Source organism: Anomaloglossus baeobatrachus, chromosome 5 (assembly GCF_048569485.1).
Source record: "Anomaloglossus baeobatrachus isolate aAnoBae1 chromosome 5, aAnoBae1.hap1, whole genome shotgun sequence".
Classification (NCBI taxonomy): domain Eukaryota; kingdom Metazoa; phylum Chordata; class Amphibia; order Anura; family Aromobatidae; genus Anomaloglossus; species Anomaloglossus baeobatrachus.
The window spans coordinates 361,849,051-361,865,388 of NC_134357.1; the positions used below are offsets into that span (position 1 = coordinate 361,849,051).

At 42.3% G+C, this 16,338-nt stretch overlaps 1 protein-coding gene across 1 annotated transcript in view; it reads right to left on the bottom strand.

Moving 5' to 3' along the window:
• LOC142311479 (G protein-activated inward rectifier potassium channel 1-like) overlaps positions 1-15,676 on the bottom strand; it is a 92,578-nt gene extending 76,902 nt beyond the window's left edge. Inside the window, exon 1 of the mRNA XM_075349952.1 lies at positions 14,717-15,676. Coding sequence (XP_075206067.1) covers positions 14,717-15,382 — 666 coding nt within the window. The 5' untranslated portion in view covers positions 15,383-15,676. The remainder of the gene's footprint in view (positions 1-14,716) is intronic.
• Positions 15,677-16,338: the final 662 nt, after the last annotated feature.

Genomic DNA, 16,338 nt, shown 5'->3' on the forward strand with positions numbered 1-16,338 from the left:
ATATGAGCTGGCGAGAGGCCAGAATGTGTGAATGGAAACGTGAACAGCTCTTCCGAGTGTCCAAGTGTGGGATCATTAATGTCCGAGGAGGACGTGTACTCAGCCTGGTGGTAGGAAGGAGGATCAGGTTCAGAAATGTGCGGTGCAGTATCACGGCTACTGACACTTGACCGTGTGGAAGACAGAGTGTTTGTGGTGGTGCCAATCTGACTGGAAGCATTATCCGCTATCCAACTAACAACCTGTTGACACTGGTCTTGGTTCAAGAGCGGTGTACTGCTGCGGTCCCCAAGAATTTGGGACAGGACGTGCGAGCGACTAGATGTGGCCCTTTGTTGTGGCGAAATTAGAGCTTGCCCACGACCTCGGCCTCTGCCTGCACCACCATCACGTCCACTTCCTTGTTCCTTGCCAATGCCCTTGCGCATTTTGCAATGCTGTGCACTGCTGACGTGTATATTCACTACTTGTGCGTTATATCAAAGTTTCTGGAAATTGCACACCAGTGCACCTGTACGCTGCCACCAACAGGCACACACGTGCGGTTTTAAAAACCAAGCACGGACGCAATAATAACCTAACACAGGTTTTAGGAGCAAAAATTAAGAACTCTGACACTATCAGCCACTGCTGACTGACGTGTATTATACACTACACTTGTGCGTTATATAATAGTTTGGTAAACGCACACCAGTGCACCTGTACGCTGCCACCAACAGGCACACACGTGCGGTTTTAAAAACCAAGCACGGACGCAATAATAACCTAACACAGGTTTTAGGAGCAAAAATTAAGAACTCTGACACTATCAGCCACTGCTGACTGACGTGTATTATACACTACACTTGTGCGTTATATAATAGTTTGGTAAACGCACACCAGTGCACCTGTACGCTGCCACCAACAGGCACACACGTGCGGTTTTAAAAACCAAGCACGGACGCAATAATAACCTAACACAGGTTTTAGGAGCAAAAATTAAGAACTCTGACACTATCAGCCACTGCTGACTGACGTGTATATTCACTACTTGTGCGTTATATCAAAGTTTCTGGAAATTGCACACCAGTGCACCTGTACGCTGCCACCAACAGGCACACACGTGCGGTTTTAAAAACCAAGCACGGACGCAATAATAACCTAACACAGGTTTTAGGAGCAAAAATTAAGAACTCTGACACTATCAGCCACTGCTGACTGACGTGTATTATACACTACACTTGTGCGTTATATAATAGTTTGGTAAACGCACACCAGTGCACCTGTACGCTGCCACCAACAGGCACACACGTGCGGTTTTAAAAACCAAGCACGGACGCAATAATAACCTAACACAGGTTTTAGGAGCAAAAATTAAGAACTCTGACACTATCAGCCACTGCTGACTGACGTGTATTATACACTACACTTGTGCGTTATATAATAGTTTGGTAAACGCACACCAGTGCACCTGTACGCTGCCACCAACAGGCACACACGTGCGGTTTTAAAAACCAAGCACGGACGCAATAATAACCTAACACAGGTTTTAGGAGCAAAAATTAAGAACTCTGACACTATCAGCCACTGCTGACTGACGTGTATTATACACTACACTTGTGCGTTATATAATAGTTTGGTAAACGCACACCAGTGCACCTGTACGCTGCCACCAACAGGCACACACGTGCGGTTTTAAAAACCAAGCACGGACGCAATAATAACCTAACACAGGTTTTAGGAGCAAAAATTAAGAACTCTGACACTATCAGCCACTGCTGACTGACGTGTATTATACACTACACTTGTGCGTTATATAATAGTTTGGTAAACGCACACCAGTGCACCTGTACGCTGCCACCAACAGGCACACACGTGCGGTTTTAAAAACCAAGCACGGACGCAATAATAACCTAACACAGGTTTTAGGAGCAAAAATTAAGAACTCTGACACTATCAGCCACTGCTGACTGACGTGTATTATACACTACACTTGTGCGTTATATAATAGTTTGGTAAACGCACACCAGTGCACCTGTACGCTGCCACCAACAGGCACACACGTGCGGTTTTAAAAACCAAGCACGGACGCAATAATAACCTAACACAGGTTTTAGGAGCAAAAATTAAGAACTCTGACACTATCAGCCACTGCTGACTGACGTGTATTATACACTACACTTGTGCGTTATATAATAGTTTGGTAAACGCACACCAGTGCACCTGTACGCTGCCACCAACAGGCACACACGTGCGGTTTTAAAAACCAAGCACGGACGCAATAATAACCTAACACAGGTTTTAGGAGCAAAAATTAAGAACTCTGACACTATCAGCCACTGCTGACTGACGTGTATTATACACTACACTTGTGCGTTATATAATAGTTTGGTAAACGCACACCAGTGCACCTGTACGCTGCCACCAACAGGCACACACGTGCGGTTTTAAAAACCAAGCACGGACGCAATAATAACCTAACACAGGTTTTAGGAGCAAAAATTAAGAACTCTGACACTATCAGCCACTGCTGACTGACGTGTATTATACACTACACTTGTGCGTTATATAATAGTTTGGTAAACGCACACCAGTGCACCTGTACGCTGCCACCAACAGGCACACACGTGCGGTTTTAAAAACCAAGCACGGACGCAATAATAACCTACTAACAGGTTTTTTTGGGGAGCGACAATTACAGTACAGACAAGTCAGACACTATCTGGACTGTTTTACACTGTGTACACCAGCCCCAGATATGAAGGCTGGTATACGGTCACCACTACCCTGCCTGCCTGCCTGCCTGTATACTGCTACAATAGTCCTGACAAGGACTCTTTTGGTCACTAGCCTGTATTCAGACCTGGCTATACCCTGCCTGTATATAGCAACAATAGTCCTGAGAAGGACTCTGCTACTGTACTCCGACCTGGCTATACCCTGCCTGCCTGTATACAACTAGAATAGTCCTGAGAAGGACTTTTGGTCACACTGTTTGCAGCCCTGCAACTGAAAAAGCTATAAAGGGCCGCAAAGCTTTCCCTGAATCAGCGACACTCTCCCTACACTCACTGTCAGAATAGCTGTGAGCAGAGCACAGCGCGCCGGCCGATATAAAGGCTCGGTGACGCTGTGCAGGCCGGCCAATCACTGCAATTCCACAACTAACAGGGCTGTGGCATTGCAGTGGTCTGCCAGCCAATCCCTGCATGAGGGCTGGCTCTCAAAAGAGCGCCAACATGCAGAAATGAAGACCACGAGTAAAGCACGAGTATCGCGAGATTACTCGGTCCCCGCCGAGCAGCCCGAGTACAGTGATACTCGTGCGAGTACCGAGTAGTGACAAGCATGCTCGCTCATCACTAAAAGTGACTTATCCAAGGTCAGAAGGAGGTAGCAACTGGGGTTTCACAGTCCCCAGCAAATCCCTGCCTGGTAGCACAGATATAATTAAGATATATAGTTTTGATTACACAGGGCTGAATGTTTATAATATTTCTTTCTACTCTACTTGGTTGTATTTAGCAAGGTGAGGCTATATTATGTTATACTCTATTATTGTGGTGCAGTTTATAAAAGACTCTATAAGGAGTATGACCGCTATCAAATATGGACATCAATCAGCCAGATACTTGGATCCACAGAATGGTGACCACCATATGGTCATTATCGTGTAGATTGCATGCTGGATCTGGCAATCCAATTGGCTCCTGTCTACCATGGCGTAGTGTGCAAGCATCCACTGGGCCACCTTTAACATACTGGGTCCTTTAAAAGGGAGGTCTGCTAGAATATCTCATCTGACTATGAATGAGCCTAACAAATAGGCGCTTACTAGATCAGCACAATTTTGTTAGTAAATCGTATGGCCATTTACTCCATCTGGTCTCACCTTTACTTGATTTCGATCCCAGGCATTCCTTCTTTGCATATACCGCTTTATGTCCAGTATACAAATCAGATCCAATATAATAAGTGACCATTGGCAATTACCATAAAGGTTGACTATTCAGGTACATACAGTACATGGGATACTAGTAAGAACCTTGAAGGAAAAACTCTGTGAAAATGTAATCTCCCATCGTTTTAACTTTAACTTCTGCATCATGGCTTCTGTCTTGCGCACCCTATCAAATTATATAGAGTATTGTTGAGGTCATTTTGGTGGCAAAAAGAGCTCTGATCAGCTGAAATGCTCATCTCCTGTGAGTGTCGGCGCTCTCTTGACTCTCACAGGAAGAGAGTCATGGCAGCATCATGGGTCATCAACTGACCCCACACTACCATGGCAAAACATTGGTGCCCCGTGATCACGTCACTCTGCTGCCGATGGTATAAGGGAATGGCGGGATCCCCGCCGTGGCCATTTAAATCGCACTGTCACATTTTGGTAATTGGTAAGCAGGCGGGGGTGGATCTCTGATCCGCCCGTGCCTGTTAAGCCTGCTTTACATGCTACAATATATCTTACGATGTGTCGGTGGGGTCACGTCGTAAGTGACGCACATCCGGCATCGTAAGATACATTGTAGTGTGTGACAGGTATGTGCGATTGCGATTGAACGTTAAACCGTTCATCGCATACACGTCGTTGAATCCTGACGAATTACATGTCAGGTTGTTCAATGTTCCCGAGGCAGCACACATCGCAGTGTGTGACACCCCGGGAACAGATTTTACCTGCCTCCCGCGGCTCCAGCCGGCAATGCGGAAGGAAAGAGGTGGGCGGGATGTTTACGTCCCGCTCATCTCCGCCCCTCCACTTCTATTGGCCGTCTGCCGCATGACGTCGCTGTGACGCCAAACGTCCAACTCACTCCAGGAAGTGGACGTTCGCTGCCCACATCGAGGTCATATGGATTGGTAAGTACGTGTGATGGGGGTTAATCGTTTGTGCGGCACATTCAACAAATTGAACGTGCCGCACATATGATGGGGGCGGTTACAATCGCATACGATATCGTATGCAAAATCGTAACATGTAAAGCAGGCTTTAGTCACACATGTCTGCTGATCAGATCAGCAGACATGTTTGGAAATTACCGCAGGCTCGCTGCCAGAGCACGCAGTTAACAGGGGACACACACGACCTAGGATGTATATATATGTCCAAAGTCGTGAAGGCGTTAAACATCATTCTGTGCGCTTCACCAAATGTGTGGTTTTTTTTCTCTAGAGGTGTCTATCCTGAGCCTAAAAAAATGCATTTAAAAAACTGCAATTACTTATTTAAGTACCTAATCAAAGCTTTTCTGTACTATAAAAACACTTAAGCCAATTGCTAAATAAATGTTTGGATGAAACCCATATTGATGTATATTGGGGCTTTTGGCCTCATCTGGGTAATGCGGGCATCACACGGTACGATCTATCGTGCAATTGCATGAGCGATCGTACCCGCCCCCGTCGTTTGTGCGTCATGGGCAAATCACTGCCCGTGTCTCACAAAGTCGTTAAACCGCCGTCACACGTACTTATCTGCTGAGCGACCTCTCTGTGGGTGGCGAACATCTTCTTCCGGAAGGGGGAGGGACGTTTGGCGTCACAGTGACGTCACACAGCCGCCAGCCAATAGAAGCCGAGGGGGGCGGAGTTGAGCGGGACGTAAACACCCCGCCCACCTCCTTCCTTCCGCATGGCCGGCGGGTGCCGCGGGACGCAGGTAAGCTGTGTTCATCGTTCCCGGGGTGTCACACGGAGCGATGTGTGCTGCCCCGGGTACAATGAACAACCGACGCCATGAAAAAGAAATGATTTTTTAAAAATAAGCGACGTGTACACAACTCACGATTTGTGACCGATTCAGTGTCGTTCGGAGGTGTCACACGAAACAACGTCGCAAATGATACCAGATGTGCGGCACGAAAACCGTGACCCCGGCGATGCACCGCACGATAGATCGTCTTGTGTGACGCCCGCATAAAACTCTAATCATCTTCCACATTGGGAGGTTGTCTTGGAGCGTCTCCAGCCGAGCACATGCATTCTCTGTACTGGGGGAATGAACCGCGGACAGGAAATGAATAGCTGAGCGAACACCAGAAAAGACTGACAGATACACACATCCAGCTGATCTGATGGGGAGCGATTTGCACAGCTACGCTTCCAGGTCTGCAGCCCTGGATTAACAAAAACACGACTTGTGCTTTATTATGTAAAGACAAAACCCTACCCGGATTTGTCTGCACGTATCCTTACATAATGCCGTGCTCCCATTTTATCCCAGATTGCACACAATCTGGGCAACTCATGCAATGCACTCTGCTTGGTAAAAGCAAATGTGACTGAGAATATATTACATATTTAATCTGCTGTTACATTAAAATCTGTGACACATTCTCAGAGTGTTAGTTGTAACACATTACACTTGCTGCATCACTTCTTCCCCTCTCGCTATATTTTCAGGTTTATGTAAAAGTCAAGTGTAAATGATTGCTGAGCCCGCAGTGTCAGCCCTGTTGGGTGAGATTTATCTCTGAATGTCGGCGGTCTCCTATACTAACAGAGTGAACATATACAGTATATATATATATATATATATATATATATATATATATATATATATATATATATATATATATCTCTACTATCTATCTATCTATATATATAATGTGTGTGTGTGTGTATACCTTTTCCAGTAAAAGGGGGTTGGTATGTGTGTTGTAAATTAGGTATTATGTAAGTGGAATCATTATAGTTTTTTTTTTTTAATTATAGTACATTTCCAAATTATATTTCTCACGAGTGGAATAAATATATATATATATATACAAATGGTATAGAGAAAAATGACATGACTGACATATAGAAAGAGGACAGTAAGGACTGATCAGAGAAAAGACCAGTGGAGCATCACAGTAAACCTTGAATTCATTCCACTACAGTTGTGAATTCCAAATTCAAAAAGCTTGTGCCTTTTTCTAGTGTTTTTTTTTGTTTAAGTGGATAATGCACACAGTGATGTCATGATATATTGATAATATAAACAGTGCATACACAATGTATACAGCAGTGTCACAGTACAGAAATAATGTACACGGAAATGTCACAATGCATGCATAATATACACAGCAAAGCCACAGTACACAGTTAATGTACATAGCAATGCCACAGTACATGGATAATGCACACAGTGATGTCACGGTATATTGATAATATAAACAGTGCATACACAATGTGTACAGCAGTGTCACAGTACAGAAATAATGTACACGGAAATGTCACAGTGCATGAATAATATACACAGCAATGCCACAGTACACAGTTAATGTACATAGCAATGCCACAGTACATGGATAATGCACACAGTGATGTCACGGTATATTGATATAAACAGTGCATACACAATGTGTACAGCAGTGTCACAGTACAGAAATAATGTACACGGAAATGTCACAATGCATGAATAATATACACAGCAATGCCACAGTACACAGTTAATGTACATAGCAATGCCACAGTACATGGATAATGCACACAGTGATGTCACGGTATATTGATAATATAAACAGTGCATACACAATGTGTACAGCAGTGTCACATTACAAAAATAATGTACACGGAAATGTCACAATGCATGAATAATATACACAGCAATGCCACAGTACACAGTTAATGTACATAGCAATGTCACAGTACATGGATAATGCACACAGTGATGTCATGGTATATTGATAATATAAACAGTGCATACACAATGTATATAGCAGTGTCACAGTACAGAAATAATGTACACGGAAATGTCACAATGCATGAATAATATACACAGCAATGCCACAGTACACGGTTAATGTACACAGCAATGCCACAGTACATGGATGATGCACACAGTGATGTCACGGGATATTGATAATGAAAAAAGTGCATACACAATGTATACAGCAGTGTCACATTACAAAAATAATGTACACGGTAATGTCACAATGCATGGATAATATACACAACAATTCCACAGTACACGGTTAATGTGCATAGCAATGCCACAGTACATGGATAATGCAATGTCATAGTACATGGTAAATGTATACAGAACATGAATAATGTACACAACTGTGTCACAGTATATTAATAATGCACACAGCAATGTTACAGTCCAAAACTAATTTATACAGTGATGTCCCAATAAATGATAATTCACATTGTAATGTCACAGTATATGGATAATTGGGGAAAGCAATGTCATAGTACAGGGTTAATGCACACAGCAATGTCACAGAGCAGTCATACTGCACACAGTAAACTGACTGTATGTGAATAATTTACACAGCAATGTCACAGCACAGACATAATGTGCACAGTAATGTGGTTGTACATGGCTAATGTGCACAATCATGTTACGATACAAAAAAAATGTATGAAATGATATAGAGAAATAGAGATAGTACATATAGTAATGTCAGCTAAAGGGTATCTGTCAATGAGATTAACCCCACACTCCCCTCCCAAAGGCATATATGGGCATGCAAGTCTTTGAAATTTAAAACCATCAGCATCTTTTACATCTTCTGTCTGTTACTGCATTCTTTAAATTTTTGAGTAATTAGCGTTTTCATTAATTTCATTATTTAAAAGAGACATTAATTGCTTGGGGCATGTCAAACCAAGTTTCTAGCCTCTCACCACCCAGGTTGTTTCTTCATTAGCCTCATTAGCTAGAGCTGGACAAGGTAATATCCTCAGGAGGGGAAGGCTCAAAAAGTGCACAGTTACACCCAGAACACTTAGTGTGTCACTTGCATATGAATTAGTCAGGAATGCAGCAACAAATAGAAGTTAAGAAAGGTGTCAATGGATTTACGTCCTAAAGCCCTGCATACCCATATATGCAATTTGGGGGAGTTTATCATACAGTGATGCCACAGAACAGGGATAATGCACAAAGTGATATCACAAATAGATACATTTGATACGGTGATGTCATAGTTCGTAGTACCTCATACAGTAATGAAATTACAGCTCTGTAAATTAAAAATCAGAACCCTCATTGTGCAGCGACAACGTACACAGTGATATATCACAAAAGCATGTCTTGCAGTGAGGTAGAACAGAGATGATGTCCTGAGCACTTCAATATGGCATATAAGAAAAAAAACACAATATGTAATAATGCAAATATGAGGGCATTTTTATGTTTTGTTACTTTATTTTATTAGTCATCTATCTATATTTTACATTGGTGACTGCAGGCAGCGCAACTGGGCAGTGACCTAGAAGTTGGAGGCATGTCTACGTGATGTCTAAATCAGGGTTGCCAACAGTCCATAAATTCCAGGATAGTCGGGCACTTTTTTGCTGTGCCCGTAAAAAGAATTAAGACATCTGTCATTTTTTTGAGCTGGAGAAACTTATAGAGATTATTTTGACTGTAAATATCATAATGTTACAGTTTACAGTGAATGTAGATAATGTCTTCAAATCAGAATCACTTATTGTAATAATGATTTATTATGGTTTTCCAATGTGTCCGTAAAAAATATTTTCTGTCCGTGATCTTTTGATTAGCCGCCCAGAAAAAGTTTGGTTTGTCAGTCTCCGCAAGGAGAAATGTTTTCCCCTTAGACCCCACTATAGCTTCTCATACGGCCAGATCAGACCTCCTACTTTGCACTGACGAGGGACAACCATCCCAAAACACTGTATCTGTAAATTGATGTTCTGATCTGGCATAAATCCTAGGTCATATGAAAAGGCTCGTTAAAGGGTCACTTTTGACTTTTAGGATTGCTACTTCCAATAGGTGGTACCAGAGATCGTCTCATTCCTCCCTGAAGAGACAATCAGAAAAAGTAAAACATTGAGTTGGTAACCCTGTGTCTAAATCCATAAAATAATATTATTTTAGGGATTATTGCTTGAGACTGCCACCACCGTTTGATCTGTTTATACGTTTATACCAAGGCATAACACTATAACTATTATACCATGTTTCTCATTTGTAACTGTTGGTGCCATACTGATCCATCCAGCATTATAAGGGCTAGGACACACAGTGAGTAAAACAGGCTTAGTGAAATGCGATAAAAAAATCCCTAATCGGACCGAGAAAACAATCTCAGCATACTGCGCTTGTAATCCGATCCGTATTCACTCACACCCATACAAGTCTATGAGTGCCAGTGAAACATTGCACTGCATTTGGATGACACCAGAGTGCAGTGCGATAATTGCATCAGCTGATAATGGTGGAGAGGGGGAGATTAATTTCTTCCTCTCCTGTGCAGCTGTGAACCAATCACAGGATTGGATCACAGTATAATGACACTCGGCTCAAGCTCACATCAGATACCATATGCTCATGAGTCCCCAGCCTTAGGGGTACTTTGCACGCTGCGACATCGCAAACCGATGCTGCGATGTTGAGCGTGATAGTCCCCGCCCCCGTCCCCGTCGCAGCAGCGATATCTTGTGATTGCTGGCGTAGTGAACATTATCGCTACGCCAGCTTCACATGCACTCACCTGCCATGCGACGTCGCTCTGGCCAGCGACCCGCCTCCTTCCTAAGGGGGCGGGTCTTGCGGCGTCACAGTGACGTCACACGGCAGGCGGCCAATAGCAGCGGAGGGGCGGAGATGAGCAGGATGTAAACATCCCGCCCACCTCCTTCCTTCCGCATTGCAGCTGGGACGCAGATCGGAGATGTTCCTCGCTCCTGCGGCTTTCCACACAGCGATGTGTGCTGCCGCAGGAACGAGGAACAACATCGTACCTGTCGCTACACCGACATTATGGAAATGTCAGACCCTACACCAATGATACGATAACGACGCTTTTGAGCTCGTTAATCGTATCAAAAAGGATTTGCACACTACGATATCGACTGCGACGCTGGATGTGCGTCACTTTCGATTTGACCCCACCGACATCGCACCTGCGATGTCATAGTGTGCAAAGCCCGCCTTAGAGTAAGGCTGCATTTACACACCCCTGAGAAATGTCCTTTGCTGTTTTCATCAGTTACCCATGAAGTTGAATGGATCTATTCACATATCGATCTGAGTGTGAGGTCTGTGAGAGTCGGATCAGGTCGTACTCTGATTCGTGCTGGTGGATCACACTCGGCCGTACAATTCAATGGGAATCAGTGAAACGCAAATGCTAATTTCAAGCCTTTTTATTTTCTCCATTTTGCTTCTGTATCTCATGGACATGATGTTTAGGGATAAATTTAAATAGAAACACCCGACCTTCCAGAGGTCTTTTTAGTGGCTTGAAAAAAATGGGTAAGAAAAAAATCAATTGCAACTACTATACTACTAGGATGACATCTGAGAATACATTAGTCAGTTTGTCCCACACTGATGTGTAAATGTAGTTAAATAGGTAGGTGCTACCTTGAGGTGAACAGTCCACTTAAACAGATTTTTCCATGTAACACATAATTTAGTCTTTGGGCATGTAAAGTTGATTGAGAAAGGTTTCTTGATTGGAATTTCCTTTACTAGTGAATGGTTAATTTATTCTAGAAAATATAAACTTATCGGCAGGTTGAGTAACAGGGGCTATTTTACCTGTGGGTTGAGTGATGTTTGATAAAGCTGTCTGTTACATGGATGATGACACTTGCCACACTTCTGCAAAGAGGTTGAAGCCATAGGTCAATCCCTCATCTCCAGTGGTGGATCCATCTGACTACAGTTGATGCTTGGTACCATGTCATGATCATTTCAATCTCGCTTTTCAGACTTATACTAAAGATACTTTAGCTACACAAGAAATATATTTCCATTTCAACAACTATGGGTAAGTGTTGTCCTTGTAGATGAGCCTACAAACCAAAAGTTGGTTCAAATGAATGCGAAAGAACTCAGTATTTTATTTTTTAAGGGGCTTTATAAACCTACAAGAAGAGAAAGGATGCTCCATATACTAAGTTTGAGGAAATGATTCATGTTCTTGACTAGCCTTGTAACTCTTACAATACACTCATAATAGATATTGTGGTCGACAACCTCTTCTACCGTGGTTAAACATTTTTCAGACCTGCTAGGTGCTAACTCTAAGTTACTGTATGTTGTGCTCCACAGCTCATCATGAAGGACATGGCCATGATGACACTGTTCAACAAAAAGTTTAGGACAAATAATAACTTTAAGTAAGAAACCAGACTGAAATATCGTGATCTAATACATTATTTATTACCTATTTATCTACATTGTGATGGATGGCACATATTCAGCAAGAAATCACAAAATTACATGTGTCAGCCTATGGTCTCCATATGTATGTAGTAACTATGTAAATGGCCAACTCTACCCATCTTACTTCATAAAGTTATATATGCGGAATATAATGGTATATCATGTCCGGGAGTACAAAATACAATGTGTACATTATGTTAGGAAGAATAATTATTTATGTGTATAATAGTATAAAAAAAATCCATGACTCTATTGGTCATTGCAATGCGAACCTTTACTTCTGGACTATGTAGGAAGCACTGGCTGTCATTTCTCTAGACTGGAGGAGGCAGGTGAATGCAGTAAAATAATTGTATTGATTTTCCTATGAATTGATGGCAGAATGAAGGTTGAATACTGCTCTACACATGGTCCGGGAAAAAAAAAGGTGATCCAGCAACTCATCCAAAGTATATAAAACAAGTCTTTATTCCATACTATTATAAAACTATTGGTTGGTCAGATGTGCAAATACATACAGTGTGTTTTACGTGTTTCAAGCCCATCAGGGCTTTTTTTTTCCTGGATATTGCTATGCTGCACCCTTGGACAAGGAGCTCTTTCCGTGCACCATCCTGACCTTGGATCCCACTTCTCTCGGGTGAGCAGAAAATTCCCTTTTTTTTTTTTCTCTCTGCTCTACACATGGGTAGTACTGTAGATCTGTGGTCCTGGGATCATATCCCACCAAGGACAACATCTACAAGGAGTTTGTGTGTTCTCCCAGTGTTTGTGTGAGTTTCCTCCAGGTTCTCCAGTTTACTCCCACACTCCAAAGACATAGTGATAGGGAATATAGATTGTAAGTCCCACAAGGGATAGCGAGTGATTGCAAATTCTGTAAAGCACTATGGAATATGTTGGCGCTATATAAGAAATAGAAATTAATAGTAAGAAAATAACTGTGTATTCCTAATTCAACTAGTATAGGAAATAAAACGTTAATATCTCCAAATCATAGAATGAGATTAACCAGAAGAAAAACTCCAGATAACTGATGAGTAAATCAACTATTAAAGAACAGCTTTACTACCAATATCCTATTCTTTAGTATAGGTAAAAAATGTGATCTAAACCGAGAGCAGTGCCGCGACATGGGATGTAATAAATGCCTCACCTCGCAATATCCTACTCTTTGGTATAAGTCAAAAAAGTGATCTAAACCGAGAGCAGTGCTGCGACATGGGATGTAATAATTGCCTCGCCTCGCAATATCCTACTCCTTGGTATAAGTAAAAAAAGTGATCTAAACCGAGAGCAGTGCCGCGACATGGGATGTAATAATTGCCTCGCCTCGCAATATCCTACTCCTTGGTATAAGTCAAATTTGTGATCTAAACCGAGAGCAGTGCCGCGACATGGGATGTAATAATTGCCTCGCCATATCCTACTCTTTGGTATAAGTCAAAAAAGTGATCTAAACCGAGAGCAGTGCTGCGACATGGGATGAAATAATTGCCTCACCTCGCAATATCCTACTCTTTGGTATAAGTCAAAAGTTTGATCTAAACCGAGAGCAGTGCCGCGACATGGGATGTAATAATTGCCTCGCAATATTCTACTCTTTTGTATAAGTCAAAAAAGTGATCTAAACAGAGAGCAGTGCCACAACTTTGGATGTAGCATCCCACAATTGCCTCTAATAAGGAGCATCTCTTAGCAGATATCCAAGGGGTAAGTTGTCTCCTTGTGGAGAGTGACATGCCAGTATGGGGAGACTTCAACCTACCTCAACACATGATGTCTGCAAATTCAGATTCTCGTTTGGCTTATATCCTAAGTCATATATCAAGGCTGGTTGAAGAATCGATATTAACGTTTAAGATTGCTACTTCCAATAGGTGGAACTAGAGTTCAAGTCCTCTTCCTCTCCGAAGAGGCAATTTGCATATAGCAGCAATTCAAAGCCTTTCGTACACAGCGAGTGATGCTCCAATGTGACGGGTGATGTAGAGCCACACTGAATGCTAAAATAGAAAAAGCCGATTCAAGATCTGACTCTTCCCTGTGCCAGTGATAAGCTTTTGACTCTAGTAATGCTGTGGCATTGCTGGCACTGCTAATGCACATTTGTATTTGCAGCTGCCAACAGCAGGGTACTATACAAAGCTGCCTGGAGCCACATCTCTCAAGAGACATATGTGGCCCCCAAGCCAATGATTAAGGAACACTGCTGTATAGTCTATGCCTAGGACATGGGTTATATAAACTCTCAAGCAGTGTAGCCCTCTTCTATACTATGCTATCTGCATGAATCATCTAGTTTGTGCAATTCTGCCATATACTAGGAAATTGGTAAATTACCTAAACTTTTAATCAAAGTTAGTTGAAACTTAGATAACTATAATGACTAAGCAATGCAACTTTATAAGCAATCGGGGCACGCAATCACCTCTTCAGATACAAGGGTGCTATTTTTATTAACCAATTGCCTGCTGAATAGGGTAAAACGAGATGGTATATGGATGTGATATTACTTCTACTACTTTTTCTCTGCTATCATAGGTCATAAAATCTAATAAATATAATAATGGCATGGTAGCATAAACCATTTCTTACCTTTATAAGCTTGCATCTTATCTGTGCAGACACCATATGGCTATTTCTTAAGTTGCCTACTCTGAACATCAGACACAGTTTTCCATCACGCTGGGAAATGACAGCATTGTGGCTGAACATCAGAGTCTCTGCTCTCTTTTTCGGCTGTGACATCTTTATAAACATACAGCCTATAAGGAAAGCATCCACGATAGATCCCAGCAAGGACTGAAACAAAAAGAGTATGATCCCTTCAGGGCATTTCTCAGTGATGTACCTAAAACCATACCCAATGGTAGCTTCTGTCTCTATAAAGAAGAGGAACGCAGAGGGGAAGTTGTAGACATTGGCTACACAGGGAGTGTAGTTGTCATCATGAGGTCTGTTAATGTCGCCTCGGATATAGGCTATAATCCACCACATTGAAGCCATTACCAACCAGGCCACCGTGTACGTCAAAATGAATATTAGCAGGTTCCATCTCCATTTCAGGTCCACCAAGGTGGTGAACAGGTCGGACAGGTATCTACTGGTCTCGCCCCCCAGATTCCCATGTTGTACATTGCATCTTCCATTCTTGTCCACAAACCTCTGTCTTTTTCTTTTAACAGAAGGGAAGAATCCCCCTCCCACTGTGGTTGTTACGACATGGTATTCTTCACCAAATTTCCTTCTCAACGCCGACATCTTTTTCCCTGCAGGTCAATCCGGTAGTATTGTCCACTGAAAAGTTTTTTGTTTGTTCCGTCAACCTAAGAGGCAATTCTTACTTGTCTTCATCTCTAGAACTGGTGGTGCAGTATTGGGTTACCGGCCATAGACTTATGAACAATCTGTATATGAATCGCCCCGTTTAGTCTGGCTGGTTGCTTATCCCTTTAGCTGGATGCGCCGACTGTGTGCATGGAATAGGAAGATACTGTTCACAGCCTGTTCAAGGGAGCGCAATGTGGACGTGTTCTGTGTGCTCGCCTGAAGCCAATCATTGGAATCCTATTACAAAAGTAATCATCCACTGTGTATGCAGCTAGCCACTAGGTGGTGCAAGAGATAAGGCTATCTTTATGAGAATATGTGTATGAAGAATGCAACAGCGAAAGCTTTAAAACACCATAAAAAAAAATATACAATAAACTAATCCATCAGTGCTTCGTACAATTTTGATTTCTTCTAATAGTAATCTAAATTCAGAAAAACGATCTATGAATATATATCCAGAATATATATAATATACACATATATATATGTTAAACATATAGGTTATATAGGTTAACACCAAAAGGCATAGATTCCTTATCTAGCTATTAGTTAAATGCTGTCTGACGTCGCCAGATTCAGTGGGACTAGCTGACAGTCTATATAGAGAGGGCAGCTTAACTGTCCCCCGACATCAGCTGTCAGGGGGGCCAGGGATCAAGCATGTTGCATTTTAGCCTACCTGATCCTTTGCTCTCACAGGAGATAAGATATAACAGACGTTATCTCCTATTGGAATAAGCATGCATGCTCAGCCTACCAAGCATGCATGTTTGCGGTGGAGTCTGGGCAGCTGGCTGAAAGCTATCTTATGTGTATTGCAAATATATACATTTCACACAGATATACTATTTAATATAAAGACTGTATTAAATCAATGTGATATC